The sequence below is a fragment of the Micromys minutus genome (assembly GCF_963924665.1).
Source record: "Micromys minutus genome assembly, chromosome: 3".
Taxonomy (NCBI): Eukaryota; Metazoa; Chordata; class Mammalia; order Rodentia; family Muridae; genus Micromys; species Micromys minutus.
Genome location: NC_137972.1, coordinates 20,305,648 through 20,322,607, shown reverse-complemented (window position 1 = coordinate 20,322,607; position 16,960 = coordinate 20,305,648). Strand labels below are relative to the sequence as shown.

Here is a 16,960-nt window from a genome sequence, read left to right as displayed (position 1 = left end):
CCCTTTGAACAGCCCTGTGTGAGCCTTCTTAGTGGCTGGCCCGCTGTCATTGCTGTGTGGGATGGCAGGAGAACACGGAGACTGGGAAGCCTCATTAAATATTCCTGGTCTCTTCTGTAGCCCTGAGCTACCATATCACCTTCCACAAAGGCAAAAGCCATCAGTCTTGCTTTATCAGCTCCTCCACTTGGTCCCTAAGCACTAGTGACACAGTGAGCTTGTTACCCAGACACTCTAAAGATGAAGTCCCTTATAAATGGGCCCATACCATGTCAAGCCCCTGGATGAATATAAGTCCTGAGAGCAGCTCTGTCTGCCTCACCTAATCCTGCCTATCTTGCTTTGCAGGGAAGGCAGAGCCCTAGGGGTTACCTCTCAGATCGGGTTCCCAGGCCAGTGCCAAATGGAAAACACTAGCTTTCAAGGCACAAAGGTCAGAGGTGACTCTGAGAGCAAGGCTCTGGCAGGTGCTCTACTTTTCAGCATACTGCAAGTTGTAAATTAATAGGGTCTCTTGCCCATCTTCTTTAAGCTTTAGTGTGCACTGAGACCAACAGAGCCAGGCTGCCTGGTCTCCCTGTCTCCCAAATAGACCTGCTATTATAAAAACCATTCTTGAGTAGAAATGACTGTGGGTATTCAGACTCTGGTTAATTCTATCCTGTCTTATTTAGATCCACAGTCCATAGACTTAAATTTAGTGGATCACTAATAGGAAGACCCAGCCACAAACCCCAGGGTCGTCTTGAAGTAGGAATGGCTAGACCAGCAGTACCTTCCCTGTGAACAACCAGCCTGTGTTCTGTATTAAAAGGCAACAGCAGGAATCCAGACAGCTTAGGAACTCAGACAGAAATTGCTGTGGGCTTATGCCACAAGCCACCCAGTTGAAAGAGGAACAAAGAGATTCATTCTGAGTTGAATGACTACAGAAGAAAGCCCACGGTTTGTCCTTTAACTGGAACAATGAAACCTTCCCATACCCCTCACCATGAAGACATGGCTCCTGCAGGGAACAGCCAGGCACTTTCCCCAAGTGACCTTCACTAGACTCTGAAAGGGCTTGTCTGTGAGCATCAGGCTTGCTTCTTTAAGCTCCCTTGAACAATTAACAAGGTGGACTTGGGACTTACAGTAAAGGAGACAACCTTGAGAAACAAACCCAGAGCCAGGGACCACAAGAGGAAAGCTGCAGTGTGGGGCTTATCACCTCTTTCCCTTAACCCCAATTCTAGAGTCTGTGCTGACTGTAATAAGCGCACACCACACACAGCCTAGACGCAAACAATCCATCTCAACCTTCCTAAGGCTTCGAACCTTTAATACAGTTTTTCATAGTGTAGTGACCCCTCCCCCCACAGACCAGAGAATTATTTTGTTTCTATTTCACAACTGTAATTTTGTCACGATTATGAATCATAATGTAAATATCTGATATGCGGGATATCTGATGTGTGACCCTCCCTCAGGGGTCTCCTCCTAGAGGCTGAGCACCTCTGTTTAAACTCAGAGAGTTCTATCAAAAAGAAGATGCTGTAAACAATGACCCCCAACACTTTCATAATTCAAAGTATATCTTAAGAACACACCCAAATATTCTTCATATGCGCTGCTGTACAAAATGCACTCATCAGCCATAAAAATAATATTTGCCCATACACAAATATAATCACATGTAAAGTAAATTTGGAACACAGGGATAGGGAGAGCTATGGAATCTCTTGGGATCTGAGCTATTTAAAGTCAATTTTGTTTGAGTTATCCCTCTGCTGGGTATAGAAGACTGGCTAGGAATACATCCATCTTAGGTGACTGCTCACCACTTCAACGGCTCCTGCGTCATGGAATGCGATACTTTTTAAAAATAGGTGACCCCTGGTGTTATGGAAAGAGCAGGAAAAATGGAGAAGTTAGAAGTCAGGAGGATGGGAAAGGGGAAAGAAAGGCAGGCATCCAGACATTGGTGAGTGACCAGGTGGGCTTAAATACTCTGTGGTGTAAAGCAGATGCCCAGGTTCAAGGGGCACCCCTGTTTCCAGCTCCACTGTTGCCAGTCTGCCCGGATCTCTCTTTACAAATCTGTTTCGCGGCTAGTGTCCAGACAGAGGGCATACAGGGACCTCCGCAGGTCCACGTTGCTCTTGGCCTTGAGGTGACACTTTTCTAGAGGACAGCTACCCCTTCTGATACTGTCAGAACTCTCCAGAGAACCCCCAGTCTTGCAAAAGGAGGCCTTTCTGCAGCTGACCTTCCGCTGACCCCCTGTGTCCAGCCCAGACTCCCTCCTTTGGTTGCCTTGCTCTTCCTTCAGGGAAGCCTGCTCCTCGTGGTCTGTCTCCCGATGATAGAAGTAGTTAAAATTGGAGACGATGACAGGTACGGGCAGGGCAATAGTGAGGACCCCAGCTATGGCGCACAGTGAACCCACAATCTTGCCCCCTACGGTGATGGGCCTCATGTCCCCATAGCCTACAGTGGTCATAGTGACTACTGCCCACCAGAAGGCATCTGGGATGCTAGAGAAGTGGGACCCCTGGTTGTCTGCTTCTGCGAAGTAGACAGCGCTGGAGAAGAGGATGACTCCGATGAAGAGGAAGAAGATGAGCAGCCCGAGCTCCCGCATGGATGCCTGCAAGGTCTTACCCAGGATCTGCAGCCCCTTGGAGTGGCGGGAGAGCTTGAAGATCCGGAACACCCGGACCAGGCGGATCACCCTGAGGATGGCCAGGGACATGGCCTGCTGCCCATTCTGACCACCTCCCCCTGGTTGTTGCTCTGCCAGCTCAGTGCCCAGGGTGATGAAGTAGGGGAAGATGGCCACAATATCAATGATGTTCATAATATTCCGAGAGAATTCTGCCTTGCTAGGACAGGCAAAGAAGCGCACAAGCAACTCAAAGGTGAACCAGATCACGCACGTGGTCTCCACGATGAAGAATGGGTCAGCCAGTGCCCTAGGCAGGAGTGGAGCCACTGTGGGGCCAGAGGAAAGTGCACCAGAGCCGCTGTCATTGACCCCTGGAGCAGGGGCTGGGGGCTGGGGTGGTACTGGGGGATGGCGTAGCAGCTCTCGTTCATCCCTGAACTCAGGCAGAGTCTCCAAGCAGAAGGTGATGATAGAGATGAGAATGACCAGGACCGACACTATTGCGATGCCTCTTGCAGATCCAGAGCTTTCTGGGTATTCGAAGATAAGCCATACCTGGCGCTGGAATTCATTGCGGGGCAGGGGCTTCTCCTCTTCCTTGATGAAGCCCTCATCCTCCCGGAAGCGCTCCATGGCCTCGTCCCCCAGCTGGTAAAAGCGAATTTCATCTGCAAACACATCCAGGGAGACATTGACCGGCCTGCGCAGGCGGCCCCCTGACTGGTAGTAATACAAAATGCCATCAAAGCTGGGCCGGTTGCGGTCGAAGAAATACTCATTTCTCAGGGGGTCAAAGTAGTGCAGGCGCTTGGCTGGGTCCCCCAGGAGGGTGTTGGGAAACTGCGCCAGGGTGCCCAGCTGCGTTTCGAAGCGCAACCCTGAGATGTTTATGAGGACCCGCTGGTGATGGAGTGACCCTGCATCCTGAGGAGCCTGGTCCTCCTCCACTGTGCCCAAGCCAGGGTCGCCTTCTTCTTCCTCATCCTCAGCAAATGGCCTTCTAGGTTGTGGAGGCTCCAGAGGTATAGGTGGCAAAGGCCGCCCACCCTGGTCCGTATCCTCGTGCGTGGCGCGCCCCCTCGGTGATGATGTTTCTTTGGACTGATTACTGAGTCCAGCCGTCGGAGTGCACCCACACTCTCCCCTGGGGGTCTGCACACAGCTTGCCCCTGCCTGCCCTCCTCCTCTGAGGGTCATGGCACTGCCGTTCTCCAGGGGCACCAGGGAGATCTCCATGGCCCGGTGGCAGGGGGCATGCTGCGCCCCCCGAACAACCGGTTCCCACACCCCAAACTCACGCTCCACGCCTCGCCTGGGTGTCCTCTCAGCCGAAGGCCTCCCCGCTGGCTCTAGGCTGGCTGGGGTAGCTGGTCCGACCCCCTTAGCTGGTCCTGACGTCAAGAAGCTGCTGCCCCTGCTCCCTGCCTCTCTCTCTCCCTCTCAGTGTTCTGGCAGCTGGTTACCAGGCAGCGGAAAAACCTCCTTCCAGCAGATGCAACCTCCAGCAGCCCCTCTCTGGCTGAGCTCCCCGGCCTCCGCCCTCTGTGGCTCCCTTCTCTCCTCCTTCCCCCTCCCCTTTCTCCTCTGGGGACCGGAGTGAGAGAGTGTCTCTCTGGAGGGTTCAGCTGGGGCCCCTGCAGCAAGGACAGGAAGGGGAGGAGGAAAAGAGCAGGAGGAGTGAGGAACAGGTTGTACCAGGAGTACTGAAACTCCCAGGGCAACAGGATGAGAATAGCTTCAGGATCTCAGATCACCTGGGAATGCACTGAAAGCCCCGGGACGCCAGAGGGTGGGAGCTGCTTTAGACGCAAGGGAAAGGCTTTTAGCTGAGTTCCAGTATGAGCGATGGAAAGGGAGTGCTCTAGATGTTTTTTCTTTTAGAGCAGTGTTTCTCAACCCCCCTGATGCTGCTTAAGACCTTTAATACAGTTCCTCTTGTTATACTGATCCCCCCCAGAACCGTAAAATTAGTTTTGTTGCTACTTCATAACTGTGATGTTGCTATTGTTATCGTAATGTAAATGGAATTTGCTACTGAACTGTAATGTAAATATTTTTGGAAATAGAGGTTTGCCAAAAGGATTGTAGACCACAGGTTGAGAACCACTGCTTTTAACAGCCTCTCTCTTTGGGAAAAATTAGACTGCAATCTCTCTCTCTCTCTCTCTCTCTCTCTCTCTCTCTCTCTCTCTCTCTCTCTCTCTCTCTCTCTCTGTGTGTGTGTGTGTGTGTGTGTGTGTGTTTGCGTGCACTTTTCCATCTGTCTACAAAGTCACTGAAAAACAGGAGACTGAGACCTCATAGCACCCCCTTAAGCCTGTTTTTCATCACCCAGATATTGGTGATCTGATCTGCTAGTTCAGACCCAGGGGGAACCTCATCAAGAGAGAAGCTGCCCGGTCTCCTGACCCTGCATCCTTCATCATCCCTCCAACCTCTTCACATAGTCCTCTGTTGTGAAATGCACCGTAAGAAAAGAGAGGGGAATAAATCCCGGTGGAGAACAATTGTACACAAGAAAACTCTAAGCTTTCCTAGAGACCTGTGTAGAGAGAAGGAGGCAGGGGGCTGTGAGAGAGACTTATTTGTTGCTGGTAAGTCCAGACCATTCTTGTCTTGTGTGTTGCTGGATCAGCGTATTTTATAAGTAAGTACTATCACTACCTCCAGGATTCTAAGAAACTCAGGCACAGAAAGACTATGTTGTAGGTGGTCACAGAACTAGAAAGTATCAGTGCCGGAATTCAAGCCAAGCTGCTGGGTTTGGGAATCTTGCTTATTTCTCCCTTCCTCATATCTGGTCTCAGAGCATTCTTCCATTACAGGAGGAAGAAGAATGAATAAGATTAACATATAATCCTAGGCTGGGACACCAGGTCCCCCTCCCTATCCCCTACTATGTCCTTTTCTTTAGTCTCTGAGGCTGTCATGGTTATCAAAAGCCAAGGGGAGGAATTTTCAATGTTGTCTGGAAATTTTAGATACAACTTCCTCCTAATGTTTTTGGCTTTTACATTGCTGGGAAGTTACTGTAATTTTGAGTGTCTGATTACATTGTCTATTTTCTTTTCCTGCATATTTGAGATTGCCCTCCAGAGATGTCACCACCTACTGTCTACACATAAGTCTACAAATACAGGTGCTTTGGAAGCTTGAGGTAAAGCTTGTTGAAACAGCAGTGGGACACACAAACGTGGGTGACCGCTGGGAAGGCAGAGGACATGGTTTCATTAGTGGATATGTTGCTGGGAGCCAGGCACGTGCAGACATTTGACTGCATGTGACTTCATGCACATGGTCTTTGCAGATACGCAAGGACGAGGACTGCGTGTGGATGTGACAGGTGACATGTGGAAGCAGCTAGCCTCGGAACCTTGCACTCTCAGCTCCACAGTCCCATGGTTTATTTGCCTACTTCTTCATTTATTAAAGAGTCAAGGCTCTAACCTAAAACCTTATACACACTAGGCAAGTTTTCTACTACTGCCTAACACCTACAGCCGCCTCTGCCCGGTGAGTTAGGTGGATCCCCTGCTAGGCTCATGGAGGGTGGGGTCAGAGATCCATGGCCTTATACCTTGGCACAGATTGGTGCATCATGTGCATATGAAGGCGGATATTGATTCATATGGGCTGCCCTTGAGCTCCCGAACGGGAGAGCTTTCTGGGGTGTGTCTTTTCTGGGACCTTTAAAAAGACTATTCCTGGTGGAATAAGAGGATAAATCATAAGCACATTAGTCAGACCTTCATTCTAAATTGGTTTCTTACACACTTAGACACTCCCCCAGATTTCCTGCTGAGTTGCCTTCAGGGGTCACATGTGGCAGCCACATAGGCAAGCTGCTGGGACCTCCCTTCATGAAAGACCCTTGTTTTTAGCTGACTGAAAGGGTAGTTAGCTGACAGCCCTCAGCTGGAGGTATCCTCAGCCTCTATCTCTGCCTTAGATCTTCTATAAAGTCTACTTTCCTCCTAAGCAGCCTTCTGCCCAGCAGGATCATTAAGATCTGCCCTCTGGCCCGAACCTACAATTCCGCTAACCGTCACTGCTCTGGAACACCAAGGAGTTGGCCAAGACTTGACAAGAGCGAGTCTGGCATTGCAGCCTGACTCTTCCTGCCTACCTATTCTCATACCTCCTTTCACAAGTGACGGTCCAGGCTTTCCGTCCCATCAACACCATCAACATATCACATGACTTCAGTGAGAGAGTATGCATTTATTTCCACTAATTGATCTGTACCGGTGTAGACTCTGAGGTGCCATGAATCTTAGACTTCAACTTTAGACAAAGCTTCTGGGTGGTGCTGATGTGGTGCAGATGTACCTGTCTAGAAGTCACACCTTGAATAGCAACCTCATTCAGATTAGATCCAAATGATGACTCTTGAGGAATTTTTCACAGCACCTCAGTATTTCCCCCAGAATAAAATGAACAGAGGGGAAGGAAAGGGGGTAGATTCATAAGACTGATCCTATAAGACCACAGGAAGCCTTGGCAAGAGTACAGGACCTATAAGAGAAGTTATAAGAACAGCATTTAAATGAGGGGGGAGCTGGGGCTAGAGAAGAAGAGACAGGGAGAGTCAGAGAAGAAAGTATCCTAAAAGCCAACCTGGTTGATCCATTATTAACTGAGAACCAAAATTTGGGGGCATCATTCATTAATCCCAGCACTTGGAAGGTAAAGACTACATGATTAAAAGCTTGAGAGTAACCTGAGCAACGTAAAAAACAAACAAATAAAAAACAAAATAAAATAAAACACTAAACCAGACATGATATCACATACTTGCAGTTCCAGTACTTGGGAGGTATAGGTTGAAAGATCAAGAGTTTAAGAGGTCAGCCTTAGCTATAAAGATGGTTCAAGGCTAACCTACGCTACACAAGATGGCTAAATAAAGACTATTCATTTGTTTAAATTACTTATTATAACTAGTGTATTTTATTATTATATTATAAATATTAATTAATAGATAACTCATTAACGATTAATTAATTATCTACTACATACAAGCTATTTAGTGTAACAGCACAAGAGCGACAAAACACACTGGCACCTAATTTTACATTGCTTGTTTAATTCCAACTTTGAGAGGTTCCTCACAGAACATAGGGTGCTGTGAGTACAGTAGGTCCTGTGCTCCCTGAGGTGGTAAGCAGAAGACAGGCTCTTTAGGTGGAAGGAAGACTGTGACTTCCGACTCCAGAAAGGAAATTCCAGGCCTGACTTGAGGACCAGAAAACAGTTAAGGGAACTAACAGAGCAGACTGAGGGAGGGTCCTGAGAGACCTGCATGCCACGTAGACGAAAGCCAGTTCACGGAGAACAGACTGGCCTTTCCTCCACACTTAGATACATCTCTTGTGTATCCGTTGGAGCAACTGTGTTTGTATGCCTATATTTCATCTCTCCTGTCTCTGTATCACTTCTTCTCAAAGATGCCTTTATCTTTACGCTTAAGCTGAATATGAGCACCTATATTTGGTTTCAATCTTGTGTTATTGATTATCTGTCCCTTTATCTATTAACTACCTCTCTATCTATAACACATTCATATATATATATATATGTATATATATATATATGTATGTAAGAGAGAGGGAGGGAGAAAAGTGGGGCATGCACTGAAGCGAGAACTTGAACCAGCTCATTCTTTACCAGTTTCCAGCTTCTTACAGAACTATGTAAGGCCCTGTGTTATAAATTGTAATGAAGACACATTGATTGCATCTGCACTGAGAAGAAAAGCAGCTACTGGGTTTGGAGAAAGAGAAAACTGAGGGACAGAAGCAAAGGTCATTTCTAACATTGGCTGACACCCACCATGATTTGGGAATTGATAAATGTAAGAGTCGTTTAGATGACCAAATAGGTCAAAGTGTACATTAGGCTTGCTCTGACCCTTAACTCAATCTACATATTACTAAATTATCCATTACCAAACAAGCCACATCAATGCGGATAAAAACAACATTATGGGTAAAATGACAAATTAGAATGATGGATTATGTAATTCATTTCCTATTGTTTGAGATGTAGTCACTGTGTATCATGTTAATAAAATGCTATTATATCAATGTATAATATAAATCCAAACAGGGAGACCCACATCTCCACCTGGGTCAGGAGAAGGTTTACACTACTGAGCAAATTTTAAATAGACAGAAGGGAACAGAAATGGCACCTGGTTCTAATTGTAACATCGGGCACCAACTGTACTTTTCCACAGTGGAGGGGAGGCGCACAGGAGACCCTCATTAGAACTGTCTACACCAGAGCCTGCAAACAGACTGGAGAAGCTTATCCAGGCAGCACAAGTCTTTAGACTCAGGCTGCCTCCAACCCTTCTATTCAAGGATGTGGAGCAGAGACTGGTGTGGGGTGAGCTTTGGCAGTTCCCGAAGACAAAGAAAGCAGAGATGCTGGACTTTGGGCTGCTTCCTCGGCATTCTTTCATCGCCCTTAGGAAAGAGCTCTTCCACATTATCCTGTTCACATACATGTCCCGGATCCTCCATTTCTTCTCCCTTCAAAACTGCCATTGAACAAACCCATTATTCATTCTAGATCAGGGACACAGCCCCGCCCAGATTGGGGATGACTTCTCAACTTTCTTTAAACACTTTGATGAAAATATTTCAGAGGAGTTGTCCAGAGAAGGCAGAGCAACCTTGAGATTCCTCTGTCTGGACCAGTGAGAACCTAGTGGAAGCCAGTCTGTTTAGAAATCTACCAAAGTATTCTCCTTTTCCAGTAAATAAAGGAAAAGTTGGTCAGTGGGTCCACAGTAGTTTGAGTCTTATTGTTGATTTTGTAAAATATACAATTCCATGCTACCCTAGAAAGATATATGATCATGTAACCTTTGATAATAGAGTGAATGGTGATACTCTCTTGCCTAATTCTGTGTCCCAGACACATTTCTCTCCTCCATGTGTAGCATATATAATACCAGGGGAAAGTTTTTCTTCCTCTCCCTCCTTTCTTTCCTCATTTGCTTCTCAATTGGAATCTTGGAAGGAAGCCCTGGAAAAGTAGCCTCCCTTTCTTGTTTGAAATGTGGAAGGAAACAAAACATGCACGTGTGCATGCACACACAGACACACACACATGAATATACACACACACAAACACAGACACAGTCACACACACACACAAATATACACACACAGAGACACACATCACACACACACAAACACAGACACAGTCTCTCTCTCTCTCTCTCTCTCTCTCTCTCTCTCTCACACACACACACACACACACACACACACACACACACACCATGTCCAATATGTGCACGCTGGAGACAGAGGTCTTTCCCTCACCAATGGAAAGATGGGAAACAAGTAGGGGTGGGCATGGAAGGAGCATCACAGGAGAGTGGGGGGATAGAGAAAGCAGATTATGCCTACATTGACCCAGATTCCTGTTTAGATGGATTAAAGTGAGGCCATTCACAAATTAAGGTTCACATCTGGAGCTTGGCTTTTTCCCTCTCCCATTTCTCCTCCCTTTCTGCCCCCCCCCCCACAATGATAATCGCAGAATAAATTCATTAATGGGTTCTGTGCATTTTCAGAGGACAAACAGGCAATGTAACGTGACCTAAATGTACAGTACTTGGGAAGTTCATGGAACAGCTTGCCTTGGTGAGTCTTGTGTGTCTTGCTTTCTCCTAAGCTTCCTTCCCATGGTTGTCCCTCCTCCATTGACAAACTGCAGGTTAGAGCTGAAATGTCAGTCTTTCTTTTCCTCTTACATCACTCTCTTCCTCTCTTACACTGTCTAATCACAGCACCCAGGAAAGTCTTCTTTGAGATTATTAACCAACAGTTTCTCTGTTGTCTCAGGTCAGAATTGATGACATTCTATTTTTAATTTTTCAATCCCAACTATAATTCATATTTTTTTAAACACCTTCTCCAAAGGCTCAGACCAAAGGCATGAGCTTAGCAGTGTTAGATTCGGTGGCTTTTTCCAGCTCCTTGTAGCCCAGGTCCTGAAATATGCTTTTGAATCTAGGTGAGGCTACTGAGATGCATAAGAAAGTCATTTTATTTAAAAGCAGCTAAGCAGATCTGAGATGTTTTGGCTGTTGTATAATTAGCATTCCTTCTAAGCCTGGGGAAAAACTTACACAGGCGACACTCATTTACTTCTCAGTATGCCTATCAAAGCAAATCCTCTTTATTCTGATTTGGCAAAATGTTGGCTGGATCTCGGAAAAAGACTTGAGGCTCAGCAATGGTGTTCAAGCAGCTGGAGACTGAGCTGGGGTGGCCAGCATTTCCCTGCTGCTCAAAGTGTAACTTATTGACCAACAATAGGGAACGTGAAGGGAGGCTTCCTGGAAGGTCAGTTTCCCAGTGCCCTCTCCAACCATTCTGCATTAGATTATCTGGAGGTGGGACCAGTTATAGGAAGCTCCCACAGGATCCTCATACCCACTAAAGCTAGGGGAAACTTACCAAAGGGCCCATCCTGCTCTACTGTCTAGAGGTATACAGTGGGCTGGGGTCTGCATCCTCCTACTTGAGGATTGGAGGATTCGGATTGAAGCAGGCCTGGGCAGAGCCCATTTCTTGTGCATGCATAGAATGTAAAGACTACTTCCCATACATCTCTAAGTATCAGTTATCTCATAAATTACAGCTTGGCACATTAACTGACATGAGTCAATCTGTGCCTTTGACTATCATAAGCAGCCATTGTCTCTAATCAATGTCCATTAACTGTCCAGAGTGACCGGCGGCGTCATTAGTGGTCTCTCCCTGTGCTGACCCCACAATGCAGATGTGATTGCCTGGGTTAGTGGAAAGTAGGGGAAGCTGGATCTCTGGGTATCAGCTTCAGCATGGGGTAAGAGAGACTTGCTGTCTTAGTTAGAGTTCCCACTACTGTGATACAACACCATGACCAGGAGCAACTTGAGGATGAAAGGGTTTCCTTCCACAGATCCTACTCTACCACTGAAGGAAGTTAGGGCAGGAGCTCAAGGCAGGAACCTGGAGGCAAGAACAGAAACAGAGAGGATGGAGGAATGCTGCTTAATGATTTTCTTTCTATGGATTGCTCAGTTTACTTTCCTATACCATCCAGGGCTACAATAATGGGCCAGGCCCTCCCATATCTATCATTAATGAAGAAATTCCCCAACAGGCTTGCCTACAGGCAGATCTTATGAGGGTATTTTCTCAACTGAGGCTCCCTCTTCTCAGATGAGCTTAGCTGTGTCAAGTTGACATCATCTGCCTTAGGCCTTTCTAGATAGCACAAGCTGTTGCTGTTTGTTATATAAGCTGTCAAGAATAAACTCGGTATTTTGCAGCTCTAGATTCTAGAAGGCCAAAATTGCCCTCTTTGAGCTAAAGTAAAAATTTCAGTAGATTATATAGCTGCCTTTTAGGGAGTCTAGGATCGTTTGTTTTCTGGTCTGTCCCAATCTCTCAGGGCCACCTTTACAGGTCTTGTGGTTGCCTTTTCATTATCCACAGACAGCCTCCATATCCTCTGTTATACCTCCTTCCCTGACCCACTTTCATGTCTTCTTAGGAGGATGTGATTGTGTTTACTCCATCCAAGATCTTTCCTAACTGAAGATCCTTAAAATGCACTCACATTTGCTTTTGCACATTTCTATTCACCTACCATATAAAGATCATGGGTTCTGGGGATAAAGATGAAGACATTCTCCATGGGTGAGTTTTGGTGCTGCCATACTGTTCTGATCCTAGGGAACGTACCCAGTGATTCCAAGTTTAACTTGAAAAGCTGAAAGGGATATCATGGGTAGGAGCATCTAATAGTCCCTTACATCCCATAAATGTGTAGGTTTTTGCTCTCTGGAAGGATCAGAGAAGTCTCCACAACCTGAAGCTTTGGGTTCAAATGTAAGATCCAGCTCAATGGTCTCCCCCATGCTTCATGGAACATGAACAATGACCATGAACACTCCATTATCCCATGTGTACTTCTCAAGCTCTGTGTGTGGACAGACTGCACACTAGGAGCCTGCTCTCTCATTATGGCCACTTCCTATGAAATGAGAGGCAGTGTGATCTCTCACACACAGCAATCATTGCTTTTTCTGATAAAGACGCTAATCGGGAGAAGGGCAATTATCTCAGCGGACTTACCAGCCTTTCAGCATGACATTATTGACTGTTTGAAATTACAAGGTATTCATTTGCTGCTATTTTAATGTCTGCCTTCTCCTATCCCTCAACTCCTCAGCTCACTGATCAATCTCACCCTCCTACCCTGTTTCCTTTTTATTAATCTGGGGAGAATAATGGACTTATTTCCAGATGGCTGATGCTAGCACAATAATCTAATATTAAGAGTCATGATCAAGAATTTCAATCTGTTGGCTGGCATCCAGCCACCACCCACTGAAGGTCTCAGAAGGCTTCACCTTTTTCCTACCAACAAAGAAATGGCTGGCAAAAGTCCCTGTGTCTGGGTGTTTGATCTATATGGCCCTTCAGAAGTCCTGGATTATTCTACTAGATTAGTGGAAATCAGTTACCAACCCTGTGAGTGTAGTCTTGCAGTTCAAGACAGCTTGTGTTATCTCTCTTCCTCTGTGTGTGTGTGTGTGTGTGTGTGTGTGTGTGTGTGTACGTACATGCATGTGTGATGAAGGAGAAAAGGGTGCTAACACTTCATGGAATTAAACAGCATGACACCAAAGCACAAAAGACTGAGACAGAAGTACCACTTTGCACTCCTAGTTTTCAATTCTTTTATATTTAACTCTGCATATGCATGTGTGCCTATATGGTGGTATTTCACGTGAATGCATTTACTCTTGAAGGCCAAAAGAAGATGCCAGATCCCCTGAAGCTGGGGTTACAGTTGAACTAACCGATTGGGTGCTGGGAATTCAGGCCCCCTGCATGAGCAGCATGTGTTCTTAACCACTGAGCAACCTCTGCAGCCTCCCCAATCTATTCTGATTACTAGCTACATAATGAGGATAAGCAAGTTAACCTGTCCAAACCTTTTTTCTTCATTCTATAAGATGGGAAAGACAGTACTGGATTTATAGGTTATCCTGGGGTCCGTGCACAATGCAAGTTCATGAAGAATACACAACCTGAAATGTGTGGTCATGCTATCTGGCTTTCATCTCAGTGCTTAGAATGCAACCCCTAAGATCTCTGGAGTCCTCAGAGGGTGGGTTTTTCTTCATAACAATAAGTTAGTAGAAGGCTGAATCCCATAGGGCACTTCAAGATGGGGTTTGTCATTGGAAGAACTAAGGCGGGGCTTGAGACTAGGTTGTGACTAGGACAGAGGGACTGAGGTCTGTTAATCACCAGCAGCTAACAGCTACATCAGGTATGGCCACCCCATGGAAATCTTTACAAAGATGTCAAAGAGCTTGGTTCAAGGAGTTTGCATGCAGAAGGCACATGGGTTCCTTGAGTGTGCTCCGCAGCCTCCGTGCCTCTCTGTGCACTTCATCTCTCCACTCCTGCAATCTTTAGATTGAATAGGTAAATGCATGAATTCCTCTGAGGTCTACAGGTCTCTCCAGCACATGATACAAGGAGAGGGTTGTGGGCACTGGGATTCACAGCCACTGAACCAGAGGCACAGGTAAAGCAGCTTAAGCTTACAAGTCAGCCCCTCACCCTCCTCATCTGACCAGGTAAACTGAGTCAGAACTGAATGCTACTGCCAGCACAGTCAATGCTGGGAGGAGGGTGCTGGGAGTAATAGATCTGGATACTGAGTGTTAGCTCAGCTAAGGAGATTTCGTGGGGTTTCTTGAGTGGCTAGTGGAAGGGCTATTGTTACTACCGGTGGTGAGAGTGTTATCGGGGCCTTTTTTTCTTTTTCTCTTTTTCTCTTTTTGTTCTTTTCTTTTTTTTTTTTTCCTGAAGCAGTACAAAATTTTATTTAGAGGACACTTCGACAGAATACTTACTTCACAAATGAACAAATGAAAAACAATAGCAACAACAAAAAGGGTATGAGCAGTTTCTCCGAAAGCACATACAACTTCCTAGCTTTGGGCTTTAAATTTGTTTACAAGTACCGGGTATGAAATCCTTCCTGTGCAGCCAGCCTCAAATTCAATCCGGAGAACATTTGTCTATTCCCATAGGCATTCTTGCAATTATTTCATCTATGGGCATATTTTATTTTATTTTATTTTTGTTTGCTTGTTTCCATTTCTTTTTTATTGAATATTCTCTGCATTTACATTTCAGATGTTATCCCTTTCTCCCAGTTGCATTCCCCCTCCCCCTCCCATTGCCTCCATGAAGGTGTTCCCTCTTCCACCTCAGCACACTGGCATTCCCCTACACTAGGAAAGATGAACCTTCACTGGACCAAAGGCCTCTCCTCCCCTTGATGTCAGACAATGATATCCTCTGCTGCATATGTATCTGAAACCATGGGTCTCTCCATGTGAGCTCATTGGTTGGTGTTTTAGTCCCTGGGAGCTGTGGTGAGTTTGGTTGGTTGATAATGTTGTTCTTCCCATGGGGTTGCAAACCCTTTCAGCTCCTTCAGTCCTTTCTCTAGCTCCTTCGTTGGGGTCCTCATGTTCAGTCTGATGGTTAGCTGCAAGTTTCCCAAAGGAAGGTCCTAACTGGTTTGTTCTAGATTTCTTCTCCCAGCATGCTCTTGAATACTTTATGTAACTGAAAAGATGAATGGAGAAAAACCAGTGTCCAAGTATGGATGAATGACAGCCCCTCTGCCATTTCCAAGACAGTGGTGGTCTGCCTCTTTAACTGAGACAGCGCCACCTGCTGGCTCCTTGCTCTTGCGGGTCAACTCTAACCATTCTTGGTCACAGCTCAGGAAGGGAAGCAGGCATGAGTATAAATTCTCCTGGAAGCTCCTCAGCTGCCAGGAGCAGTTTGCAAGCGCTGGAGATGAAGTGAAATTGTGAAGTAAGATAGATCTCAGCAGCCAGGATGCATAGCAACCGCATCCTTACTCACCCCATGGTGGATATCTCTAAGGTCTTCCATTTGTTCAGGAACTCAGCCCTTTACCCCATCATCCACTCCCAGGAAACAGACTTGAAAATAAGACTAGCCTGTGTTAGAACCACACCATCCCTTACACCGCTGGGTCAACATGAACAAATCTCATAACCTCTATGCACCTCACTTCTCTCATTTGTAAGAGAAGAGGTGTCCGATTTGCACATCTGCAGGCTACTTCTTCATCCATTGAAAGCACCAGAAGGGGTTTGCAGCTCCACAGGAAGAACAAAAATATCAACCAACCAGACCCCCCAGAGCTCTCAGAGACTAAACCACCATCCAAAGAACACACATGGAGGGACCCATGGTTCCAGCAGCATATGTAGCAGAGGATGACCTTATCAGGCATCAATGAGAGGAGAGGCCCTTGGCCCTGGGAAGGCTCAGTGCCCCAGTGTAGGGGAATGCCAAGGCAGGGAGATGGGAGGGAGTGGGTGGGTGGAGAAACACTCTCATAGAGGTAGGGGGAGGGGGATGGGGTAGGGGAATTCCACAGGGTAAAACAGGAAAGGGAATAACATTTAAAACGTAAGTAAAGAAAATATTCAATAATTAAAAAAAAAAGTAAAAAGAAAGAAAGCACCAGAAGAAGTGGCTGTATCATATGCTTGGTCCGGGGTGGCTCTGACACCCTCGCTGTCCTCATCAGTTGGCTGCGTAAGGACACCCAGGAAGTCAGTACAATGACTCTGAGCAGTGACTATGGGAATCCCACTCTAAAGCAGTGGGGGAGGGGTGAGTTTAAAAGTCAAAAAATACTCAATAATATAATATAGATTGGTGTCTAGAAAAAAATGTTATCTTTATACATGTGAAATGTAAGGACCAGGTTTTTCTTTCAGAGAGTACATTAGGAATGGACAGATGGACAGAGGAGTTACTTGGTAAAGTGCTGGCCCACAAATCATCAGGACCTCAGTTGGAACCCATGCAAAAGCCAGGCATGGTACCTGTAATCCCAACTCTGGAGCAGAATCCACGAGACTTGCTGACCTGCTGTTTAGTTGGTTTAAGCTCCGGGGCTTGTGAGAGAGCAGCCCTGGAAAGAAAGCAGGCGAGATAAAGGCATGGATTCTTCTAGATGTGCCTCGGCTGCCAGGAACACTGTAAAGACTAGAAATGTAATGGGATTGGGTATTAAGATAGAGCTCAGCTGCTCTATCGAAAAATAAGTGCATGAGTTCCCATGAGGTCTATGGGTCTCTCTGGAACAATGGAAACAAGGAAGGGGTTGTGGGAATAAGGATTCACAGCACAGGTAAAGCAGTCAATTCTCAACCTCTGCATCTGA

At 46.2% G+C, this 16,960-nt stretch overlaps 1 protein-coding gene across 1 annotated transcript; it reads right to left on the bottom strand.

Annotated features, from left to right (window-relative positions):
• Nucleotides 1-1,617: 1,617 nt before the first annotated feature.
• Nucleotides 1,618-4,038, bottom strand: KCNA5 (potassium voltage-gated channel subfamily A member 5). The gene has a single exon (XM_080914685.1). It carries the CDS (start codon nt 3,881-3,883, stop codon nt 2,072-2,074), a length of 1,812 nt encoding a protein of 603 aa, XP_080770811.1. The 5' UTR covers nt 3,884-4,038; the 3' UTR covers nt 1,618-2,071.
• Nucleotides 4,039-16,960: the final 12,922 nt, after the last annotated feature.

Coding starts and splice junctions, on each gene's coding strand:
- KCNA5 (XM_080914685.1), bottom strand. CDS start 3,883: ATGGAGATCTCCCTGGTGCCCCTGGAGAACGGCAGTGCCATGACCCTC.